General features: G+C 34.0%; 2 protein-coding genes and 1 long non-coding RNA gene across 3 annotated transcripts; all 3 read left to right on the top strand.

Moving 5' to 3' along the window:
* The first annotated feature begins 4,820 nt into the window (after positions 1–4,820).
* On the top strand, positions 4,821–7,035 carry LOC132113125 (uncharacterized). The gene is made up of 4 exons (XR_009425085.1): positions 4,821–6,296; positions 6,504–6,563; positions 6,661–6,733; positions 6,808–7,035. It is a non-coding gene; the product is annotated as an uncharacterized LOC132113125 (long non-coding RNA).
* A 23-nt stretch (positions 7,036–7,058) lies between these two features.
* Positions 7,059–9,924, top strand: LOC132113344 (adhesion G-protein coupled receptor G2-like). Its single transcript, XM_059521141.1, has 7 exons — positions 7,059–7,192; positions 7,570–7,683; positions 7,770–7,806; positions 7,893–7,987; positions 8,230–8,360; positions 8,446–8,711; positions 9,833–9,924. The coding sequence occupies exons 1-7, from the start codon at positions 7,181–7,183 to the stop codon at positions 9,922–9,924; spliced, it is 747 nt and encodes a 248-aa protein (XP_059377124.1). The 5' UTR covers positions 7,059–7,180.
* A 90-nt stretch (positions 9,925–10,014) lies between these two features.
* Positions 10,015–10,693, top strand: LOC132113124 (adhesion G-protein coupled receptor G6-like). Its single transcript, XM_059520953.1, has 2 exons — positions 10,015–10,292; positions 10,540–10,693. The coding sequence occupies exons 1-2, from the start codon at positions 10,097–10,099 to the stop codon at positions 10,638–10,640; spliced, it is 297 nt and encodes a 98-aa protein (XP_059376936.1). The 5' UTR covers positions 10,015–10,096; the 3' UTR covers positions 10,641–10,693.
* The last annotated feature ends 1,249 nt before the right edge of the window (positions 10,694–11,942 follow it).

Below are 11,942 nucleotides of genomic sequence, written 5' to 3'. Positions count from 1 at the left end.
TGAATTATAAAAAAATAGTTTCAAATAAAGTAGATCACATAAAAAGTTGAAAAAATTGTATATATAGAAAAAAAGCATTTAAAATAAAACATAAAAACTTAAAATATAACAATAATAAACAAAATAAAAACTATCTATAATTATATATCAATTATTTAAAATGTATTAGATCAGAAAGTTTAAAACAATTTAAAATCTAGAAAAAATCTAGAAAAAGAAAAAGAAAAAAATGCATAATAGAAAGAAATCTAGATCATGTAAAGTAGAAATATAATCAGATTAAATAAAATATATAAGCATTTTAAATTAGTCATATTCATTATTATGTGTAACTAATCTAAAAGTAGCTGTTGAAAGGACAAAGTGTGCGTGGTGAGAAGCGCTGCAGCAGGAGATCACAGATGTGATGACATCTTCTGTCTTAGACACAGCTACTTCAGCTCTGACCTTTGACCCTCAAGCACCTCCGCTCACTGCTGGTGTTCAGTGCAGCATAACTCACACGGGATGCGTTCATGTCTTCAATCACAATAGATGTTCAGTAGATGAGTCGAGAATCTTACGTTAAAGAATCAGAACATGAAACTTTTTCAGAAGCATGTCTGAAACAATAAGATTCACACACACACATTCATGTAGTCATATAAAATTGTAAAAAAATATATTAAAAAGTTGGTTCATTCAAAATGTTTGAAATGAAAAATAGATTCAATCAAATATTAAAAAGTTTTAGTAATTTCTTAATAAATAAAAAAACATTTATATAAATAATTTAAAATATCAACAACAATTTAAAAAAATAAATTAAAGAGCAGAGAAAATATAAAAATAATAATTTAAAATAAAATATAGATCATAAATTATATAAAAACAATCATATATAAAAAATTGTCTAAAATACTAAAAAGTAGATCATAAAATATAATTTAAAAAATGTATAGAAAAAGTAGGTCATATAAATATATAGAAAAAACTAACACATTTATTTAAATAATATCATACAAAATATGCAAATATTTATTATTATTATGTTAAAATTAACAAATGAACAATGATGGTAAGGTGACATTGTGTTCAGGGTTTAAAGTTTATTAGCTTGTTTATGTTAAAACTTTGTAATCCAAATGCATGGGAATTTTAAATGGAATTTAAATACATAAATCTTACATTTAGACACAGACCAACAATTCAAGGAAAGCACAGAATGTGTGATCTGTGCGCTGCGTTCAGTCGAGAGCAATAAAGCTCCTCTCCAATCAGTCTTTCATTTAAACGAGCTCTGTTACGAGCTCCACGTCATTAGGGTAATATAAAAATGAATGATGGCTTCCCAGATGCCCCTGTGTGGTGGACTTCCATTCATTCAAACACACTGCAGTCACGCAAGCATTGCCCTGAACGCAGACCTCGGCAGGAAAACCAGACACTCCAAAGAGTTTCACAAGTTACAGGGGAATAAATCATCTCAAGGACGTTTGAGGAGGAGTGTGTTTGTGAGGGACGGAAAACAGCACAGCTCTACATGTTTCTCCACGTGTTTAAGACCGATTACATGCATCTGACATACCAGATTTCACTTTTAATTAAGCTATGCTTCTATTTAACTAATAAGAGGTGATTTAGTGTGGATGCATGGGATGAAATTGCTTCAGTAAGGCCAGTTGCATTTAATTCATATTTTACAAATGTCTGATGCTGTAAATCTGTCTTGCATTGAGATAATAAAAATGCGCATGACTTTTAGGTTCATTTGTTTAGCGCATATGCTATTTTTTAAGAAGTATAGTACCTTCTGGTCACCAAGGCTGCATTTATTTGATCAAAAAATGCAGTAAAAATTATGAAATATTAGAATTTATAATCACTGTTTTCTATGTGAGTATCTGTTAAACTGTAATTAATGTATATATTTGAGCATTTATGCATTTATGTGAAATATCAATCTTCTGTAGTTGTATATGTCTTCACTGCCACTTTTAATCGAATGAATGCATCCCTGATGAATAAAAGTATTCATTTTGTTTTAAAAAACAAGACAAATTTTACAGCCCCAGAACTTTTGAAAAATAGTGTGCAGGTTTTCCCAAAAATGTCTGTAATATAATGTGAGGTTGCATGACATTCGTGACATTTCAATGTATTCTCACATCATTCATGCACATATTTCAGGAGTAAAACTGTAACGTCAAGGTTGTTGAAACTGAAATCTTTAAGCTTATTATGGCTGTCAAATGAGGTATTCTAAAAATGAAATAATGTTCCAGTGTTTGGAAGGAACTAAGTAGATGTAGTGATGCTGAGGCCTAAACTGACTCTTCTAATGATCATCTGTAGAAATCTGGAAGTGTCTGGCAGCGCTGAGATGCTGTTTGGACGTCCTTCAGACCACAGATTCACATTTGAGGTTGTGCGGCGTAACAGACCCTTCAGGGAAACACCGATCCATCCATCCTGGCAACTGTCATTTAATCACAAAGTTCTCTGCTGTTTACATTTTGGAGCAAATCAGCGTTTCATGCAACGTGCAACTCTCTGCCAAATCAGCAAAACCTCAAATACCGTGCACAGTCTGATCAAAGTATGACAGGAGTGAATCAGGTTGAGAAGTGCATCTAGTAGAAATGCAACCTTTACAAGCAGGTATGTTGTCAACTGGGCTTAAAACTAGTTAAGCAGATTTTAATTACCATAGAAAGTCAACAACCATTTACACAGCACCTACAATGATTTGGAGGGTTTACATGTCAAAGGTGTATATAATATCGCTGTTAAAGTTTGTGTAAAAGCATGCTATTTGAGCAGTTTAAATTATCATATCCTACAATTAAATTCCAGTTGTAATAAATCCACATGCAAAGAACCTAAAAGTTAAGTGCATGCATAAACTTTTACTGAAGTGTTGCATTTTAATATTTATGTAACTTAAGCTTATTGCGGTTAGGGTACCGTGATCCATTATGCGATTGATTCAAATTTTTTCCCACTTATCCTAAATTGCTTAGAAAGGCAAATGAGGTTTGCCAACTGCAAAATAACGATGAAGAAGAAATGCAAACGAAGAATCAGCCTATGCATTTTCCCGGGAAATCAGCATCATAATAGAAATATTATATTAATAATTAATAGGCATACGGTTGTGATTTATTGCAGAAACACGTTTTGGAAGATTTCTATTTTATTTTATTAATTTTTTTATGTAGAGCCTACTCGCTTATTTAGCCTACTTGTATTTTATTTTTAAATGTTTTTGCTTATTTTCTCAATTTAGAGCAAATCAATTATGTAGTGTAGAATTAGCCTACATATTTAACTGTAAAAAGTCAGAAATTGAGTATTTTTGGTTAAGCTTTGACTTGTAATATCTACTATTGTATTATTATCCACATTGTGCTCTTGACAAAAGAAAAAAGAGACGTGTATGTATGGCAGTAATTACCCACTTGGGGTTTGGCCCTAGTAATAATTCAGACTATTAATCATCTGCAGATAAACAAACAGCGCTCATTCTGTACATATCACTCCCATTTAGCTCTCAAAGCCTAACCGAGGCCTTCAGCAGCATTTAAAAGCGAATCCTGTCTCGTATTAAAAAGCTCATGTTGCTCAATAGACATGCCACGGACAGCATCTTTTCCCAACTATTTCCTGATACGATTCCACTCCTGCCACATCAGACTGAAAAGCTGATCCATGTAAACATTTCTGCGAGTTTCACCGACCGCAGAGCTTTTCCCTGTCTCCAACGAGATGATTTGGAGGAGAAGAACTCAAGCCACACATGGAGAGCTCTGCTATATCTTGTCCAGGCAGAATCCACGCGAAGAAAAACCCCATCTCTGACCAGACGCTGTGGTCATTTACTCACAAGTGCGAGGTTTTAAAGATTGCACGAAACTTCAGTTCTAATACTGGGTGCTTTACTCAGAGTCAACTGTCGTTTTTTGGTCAGTAAACATTGAATATTATGTGCATGCAATGTACATCTATTAAAATAGTCATGCATCCTCAAGGTCTCTAGATATAGCTTGGTTTGGATTATTTTTTAAAGAACTCTCGTCTGCTCAAAGCTGCATTTATTTGACCAAAAATACATAAAAAAAAAAAAGTCAAATATTATAACAATTAAAAAAAAAAAGTTTCTGTACAAACGTATTTAAAATGTAATTTATTCCTGTCATGCAAAGCTGAATTTTCAGAAAACTAAAAGACAAATGAAGAATGCAGTTTCACCTGAAATTGGCATCGCCTTAGTGGAAATAAAAATGTCAAAAAGCATCTCCTTTGTAAAACCACCATCCCCTCTTCGATTATTTTAATGTTGAGTATTATGTAAAACTAATGCAAATTAAATGAATTCTCTACTTATGATAATTTTTGAACTAAATAACATTGACTGGCGAGTCAGAACTGGGTTGAGTAACAAGCTTTCGTGAAGTGAAGAGACACTTTTCATGAATAAATTAAACACGTGAAGGGATGCTTGGCTTCTTGGGGTGTGCTCAATCTCTGTTCTTTCTCTGGTAGTCCATTAGGCTGAAGAGAAATTTCTGCGAGGATCTGTCATTTACATAATGTACTGTAAGAATCCTATAAAGGAAATCATAGTCAAACATGACATCCTGCCATTATTCACAAATAAGCATTTCTTTCAACAACTTTCCAACTTCTGCTTTTTTTTATCAGTGAGCCGGAGTATTTTGACAGGAGGACTGAACCTCAACTAAAAGAGTCATCAACAGGAGTCATCCTAGCTCATGTTTTTAAGAAATGGTGTTTATAAATGGCCAAAATTTTAGAAAAGGATGATTTGTGTTTGTCTGTATAAAATGCTTTGTAGGACACAGTTCTGTAGCTGTATGACAAACAGTAATGAATATTAAAGCATAAATATTAAATATTTCCTCAGTGGTCCATGCGATTACACTCTATCATGTCTGATGGGCTAAATTTGGTTAATATCTGAAAGTAACTTTGTATATTGTTTATGAAATTGTAATTTTCTTCTCTACATTGCAAAGGATAGACTTTTTCTTCTCCTCTATTTCAGGAAACTGTGCTGCTCCCTGTTATTTTAAAGTGAAGAAACTGAGAACCATTTATTTCTACCGGCCAGTGTAAGATCACCATGTTGGGTTGGAGTTACACAGTCTCAGAAAAACATTTCAGAAGGGAACAATATATACAGTTAATGGTAAATATTTATTGGTACTAATATGCACCTTTCAGGGGTAAAAAAGGTACAAAATTGTCCCGTTTGAAAGGTTACCGACCCAGTGACAGCTTGTGTATCACTTTTTTGTTTATTGTGTATTGCTGTACACCCAAAGTGCTTTTCAATCATATGAGGGAATCTCTTCTTAACCACCACCAGAGAGCAGCATCCACCTGATAATACAACAGCTGTGTTCTTGTCTTTTTCTTGAGCTGTTCCTTTAAGATCATCTGATTTTAGTATCACAGTGAGGCCATGCTAATAAGCCCACAACAAGGACATGAGTCATCCAGGAATGTTGGATGGCCAGACACTGAAGACAACGATCGTGTCCGACTTCAGAAGACAGGTAACAACCACAACCAAGAGGACACGGATGGAACTGCATCTTGAAAAAATGCGAGCCATTCCTAATTTCTCTTTTAGTAAATCTGCTCTTTTAGTTGAAGTGCCCAGAGGAATCGCTGCAGACAGGAACACTGCTGTTTTGCACCATCATGCCAACCAGAATTTGAAAGGCTTTGTGTAGATCGACACATTCATCCATTGGGCTTCAAAGCAAAAATCTGGAGATTAGATGCACCTGTTGCCTATTTATACCTGTATGCACAGGGAGTGGCTCAGGTATGCAAAATTCACTAGACTAATTTCATTGGCGTTTTTTCTTAAAGTCAGAGATGATTGAGGCTCCCAAGTGAATCCTCATATGTCATCACAACATAACTCCTAGTGAATGACAGATAAGGAACTGGATCTGATTGTACCCAGATAATGAAATTCCCAGTAGAGTCCAAAACGAACATGATTTGCATGATTTCAGATAAACTGTATATCGGTGTTCAGCGGCTCATAAGCCAACGGTTTCATATGTTGACGGATCACACTCTCTCAACTCTTGGACTCTGTACTTTATCTAAAGAAGGTAACAAGAAAATTATTTGGGATTTAAGATTTATTTCCAGAGTCTCTAGAAAACAAGATATAACATGTGTCTCTATCAGGCCGCTGTCTCTGGGAATTATGTCTGGACAAAAGCAGAATTTGCTGTGGCTGATGATCATCTGTTGTGCTACGTGCCAGATAAGTATGTTGCTTTAAAAAATAAAAATAAAATAAAAGAAATACATTTAAATATATACCGATGAATATCTTGTTGGTGAACATTAAAAAACAAATTAAAATGCAAACAAAAAATAACATGATTAAAAAAAGATTATGGTTGTGGGAATCTATTATAGAGCTTTGAAACATTGTTACACAATGCTCTTAAATGTTGTCTTTATTTGTGCAGCAATTTCAGAAAACTCGACAGATGAGTGTTTCTGGAACAGCAGTAGCTCAACAGTTCCAGGTAAATGTGAAATATACTGCTAACATGACTGTGTGAAAGCATTATTTATTATCTGTGATGACTGAAACTGATGAGTTCATTTCTGTTTTTCACTTAGTTATTACATGGACCTGTCAATCAGGTAATGGGTACATTGAAAATACGGAAGTTGTTGAACCCTTAGAAGCATCGTAAGTGTGCAATAACCTGTGACTTCAGGTAACTCGACTAAAGAGTACCAAGTGATTAAATACATGTTTTGCAGAGGCGCAATTGACAAACTGGAGTCTGAAATGGAAGAAATGGAAAATAACAATATAAGCAAAGCAGAGATTGTCATTGGGAATGCTAACGGTCTTCTCCAAATACAAGCTGAGAACACAACAACTGAAGACATGTGCTACTCATCAAATCAGAACATGATAAACGTAAGGCCTGAGAAACATTGCAGCATGTCTAAGTTAGTATTCTTTATTAATCAATGTAAATTTTCTTTTTTTCTTTTTTTTATTGTTGACTGTCAAAGTATCCCAAATACAAACTTTCCATGGGCTGTAAGGATTCCCAAGGAAGCTGTGAATAAATCACGACAGGAAAACAATGGATGTGCGTTTGTTGCAGTTCTACGGTTCATAAATATGATAAACAAGGTACTCACAATTAAAACTGTAGAAATTCTATGTTTGAGCATGGAATGTTTAGGGAAACGTTCCCCCAAAAATAACAATTCTGTCATCATCATATTATGATATATTCAATATTATAAACATAACATTTATAATGAAGTTACATGAGGCTCTATTCCATTGTGACACAAATCTGTTTGAAACTTTTATCTGTTAATATAAAGTTTATCTGCTAAAATGAAGTTAAGAAATGAGCTGAAGACTCAGCTTTTGTGATAAAGAAACCAGCATATGAGACATTTTTGGGTGAACTGTTCCTTTAGTCTGTGTTTCTTGATCAACTGTGTTCACATCACGTTATATTTGATTAAACAAGGCTCTATTTTTGGTTTCTCATTTAGAATCAAACTAAAAACCGGACTGTTTTGAACAATGAGGTTTATGGAATAGCGATGAAGGCCAATATCACCAACCTTACTGTTAATATTGAAATGTTCTTTAAACAGAAAGATCCGGTAATTAAGGTTTTGTTGCAAAACTAATTTGTTATAATGAATAGACGATGTCAAAAGAAAATCAAAAATCAAACATGTTCTTGCAGGTCAGTAAGGCATCCTGCCATTCTTGGGATGGAAACGGTAAATTCATTTATGAATGTATTAATAAGTTCCTGTCAACAAAACCAGTTTATTCATGTAATTAAAATTTGCTCTTTTCTTTAAAGGAGAACTTAACTGGACGACATTCGGCTGTGAGACAGAAACAATCGAACAATCGAACACCATAAAGTGCTCCTGCTCACATCTGACATTCTTTGCAGTGCTGATGGTGAGAAGAAGAGCTTCTTTCATCAATCTCTTTCATCATTGAGATTTCATTTGAAAAACTCCATTAAATCAATATCTGTCTTTTTGTTCATGTCTATATGTTAGTGACCACTTAAAAGATGAAAAAATAGACAAATATGTTCATTTAAAACTTGCTTACAAGATTTGATTCTTACTAACAAACAGCAAATGTTTTTAAAACTCCTGCTGATCTGTGTTTCGTTGTTTTCCCAGATCCCACCGTTTCAGTCAGATGCAAATAAAACAGTGGTGCATTTACAGTCATTGACTTTTATCACTTCTATCGGCTGTGGCATCTCCATATTTTTTCTGTTCATGGCTTTATTGATGCACTTCCTGTTTCGGTAGAGTATCTTCAAATATTGTTAGGCTTGTTTACTTAAAAAAATTGCATAGGTTATAAGAACAGTTATATTTGTGTTTTAACAGGACAGCCCAATCAAATCAGGCCACGAAGATCCTGATGAACATGTTTGTGGCTTTGTTTCTACTGAATATCTCGTTTTTGTCAAACGAGAGCGTCGCTAACACAGGAGACAACGCTGTGTGTGTCTTCATAGCGCTGCTCCTGCATTACTCCATGCTGGCCTCATTCACCTGGTTCTTCATTCAAGCTCTTCATATGTACTTATGGCTCATCAGACAGAACGTCACCATCACAAACTACATGAGGAAGATCACCGTGTTGGGCTGGGGTGAGTTACACACTCAGAACCAAATGGTACAAAAGCTGTCAACACCTATCAAGAAAATGAAACTGTTTCAAACCATCTAGTCCAATTGTAACTTCCAAAAGAAAATATATTGCACATGAGTTAGTGTTGTCACAAATAAAGATTTTTCTGACTCTTGTTTGCAGTATTGATGCACTGATACCAGCTGTGCTTTTTCTATCTCTTCTCGCTCGTACAGAATATACATTTAACAGCATATTTTTACTCCAAACTCACTTATATAACTCAAATAACTTCATTTTGTGATTCGATGTGGCTTCTTTCAAAATGAGGCAGAATTATATTACTTTCAGTGCTGGGTAGATTAAATACAAACTGTAGTCCGTTACTGATTCCAGATAAAAATAAAAAAATTGTAGTTAGAAATGTAATCCATTGCATTACATATTTTAGGTAATGTAATCAGACTACTTGATTACTTTTAGATTACTTTTGACCTAACTCATTTATCACATTGATTTAAATAGAAATCATGTACCATATTGATATAAATATACAAAGAGAAATAAAATAATTCCATTCATTGTTACTAACAACATGAAGTGAATTAAACAATACATTACATCAAGGTTAACCAAACTCACACTGATTCTGACATGAAAGTGAAATGGATTCGTGACATGACACAACAGCACTACTACACAACATCTTGTAATCAAGACAAGACCTCAGTGATTTTGTTGATGAAGTAATCCTATGAGAAGCCATTATAGACATTTTTTGAGTAGAACCCGGCCGATAACGGTTTTTGGGAGGCTGATACCGATATCAGGGAGTAAAAAGTCTGATACCGATATATCGGCCGATATTACTGAAGTGAAAGAGTTGTCTGTGTCACTACAGTGACCTGGTCACCAGTAGCAAACAATGGAGCTCTGCTCGGCCGATTAAATCTGCAAAATGATAAATTGGTCAGGATCTAATCATGAGAAACCCCTTTCCACTGATTCAAAGCTGAACCTGTTCACATTGAGATACTACAATTTTTTTTATTTTTTTTATGGTTTTAGGTTTAGTTTTAAAATTTTTCACTTGTCTTTTTCAATTTTTTCATTTTTTCCCTTCTCTCTGTATGTTTTCAGTTTGTCCGGCTCCAATAGTCGTAGTTATTGTTTCTGTAGGAGGATATGAAACAGTGATTCTAAACACATCTGGAAAAATCACACAAATGTAAGTTGTTTTGATGTCACAAATGTATAAATTTATGAAAGTCTACTGATTGTCGTCTCAATTCTATTTAATTTTTTTCTGATTACAGGTGCTGGATTACAAATCCTTATATTCACTACATAGTGAACATCGGCTACTATGCTTTAGTTTTCATCTTCACGACAGGAATCTTCATCATGATCGTCACTAAGATCATTCAGTCCAGAATCATAAGATCGACTGAAGACAAGAGAAAGACGTTCAGAAAGCAGCTGATGATGGTGTTGAGTTTGTTCCTGCTCTTCGGTCTGACGTGGTCTGTGGCGTTCTTCAGTTATGGACCGATGCTCATTCCCTCATATTACATATTCACTGTGCTGAACTCATTTCAGGGTGAGAAACTATCACATGCATCATTACATCTTGTTTAGTAGAACACTTCTTTTTTTCCTACAGATTTCATTAAACAGTTTTTGAATCAATATTTACAATTTCTAGTTTATTCTGTTTTATGTATTATAAGGGATACTGGAGTTTGGTTATTTCTGGTCACAGTTCACAGTTTAAAAATTGTGCAAATAACTTTAATCATATCTGATATGTATTCAAATTAGTTCTCAAATCTTCTTTTTCCCCCCAGGTTTCTTCCTCTTCCTGTATTACTACCACATTCACAATGATGTCGCGGGTCAGTTCTCTGATGATCCAGAAAGCACCGACTCCAACACAACCATCACTTAATCCAGCATTAATGATGCAGAAAATATTCATATCTATCATACTTAAGACAGAAGGATTTCTTTGTCTCAAAGACTTCTTTCTCTTAGATTAGATTAAAATTATGTATTTACATAAAAAGTATGACTCTAAAAAGGGTCAATTAAAACAAATGACAAATATCTGTGGATCATTACTAAAACTTGTAGAAGGATTGAATTGTGCTTTCAAATCTCTGATATGATCTGATTTGTTGAGCATTATAATCATCCATATGTGATCATGTGTGTGTCAGAGAGACTCAAACAACACTGAACCTTATTTAAAAAATTTAATAAAATAAGAAATACATCTTCATATCAGTATGAATGTTGACAAGCATTTGGATTCTGACATTTGCATGGTCATTTTATAAAGCATCCCACTAAAATCCACAAACACGGATGTGAAACATATTTGGTTACAGGAACACACACACACACACACACACACACACACACACACACACACACACACACACACACACACACACACACACACACACACACACACACACACACAGTCAGAATCAGTGAATCCATCTGTTTTATGTTGCTAATTATTATCTGTTATATTTCTCAGCATTTCTTATGTGATTCTATTGGAGCGAATAAAATGCATTTTTATTAATCATGACAGACTGACTCCAAAATAATTTATTCACTTGAGTCACACTTACAAATATATAAATTAAGTGCGTCATGAAATAACAAAACAAATGGAAATGGGAGAGATGTGCACAAACACACTAACAAAGTATAAAACCATGACATTTTATGCATCTATATCAATTCAGATAACTATTAATCAAAAAAAAAATATATATATATTAAAATGAGATTATATTTTTTAATTTTTCTTTTTTTCCCGCTATTTGTTTTATATAGTTCTCTGTCAGCAATGACTTGATAAACTGAACCTGAATATAACCAGAAACTGAAATTGTGTTAAATGCAAAATAAACATGATTTTTGGAGTTTTCAGAACTGTATGTCAGTGTCCAGCGGCTCTGAGCTGCGGCTCATAATCAAACAGATTCATATGTGGACACATCAAACTCTCTCAACTCTGAGAAAAAAAATCAAATGAACACTTGTGTCTCTATCAGGCTTCTGTCTTTGGGAATTATGTCTGTACAAAAGCAGAATTTGCTGTGGCTGATGATCATCTGTTGTGTTTTACGGCAGATAAGTATGTTGCTTTAAAAATTCATTTATAGCTTAAAAATAATTATGTGCCAATGAATATGTTGTTTGGTGCACATTTTGTGTGTGTGTTTGCGTGTGT

Source organism: Carassius carassius, chromosome 32 (assembly GCF_963082965.1).
Source record: "Carassius carassius chromosome 32, fCarCar2.1, whole genome shotgun sequence".
NCBI classification, from domain to species: domain Eukaryota; kingdom Metazoa; phylum Chordata; class Actinopteri; order Cypriniformes; family Cyprinidae; genus Carassius; species Carassius carassius.
The sequence above is the reverse complement of the archived record's forward strand: the minus strand, read 5'-3'. Positions and strand labels throughout refer to the sequence as shown.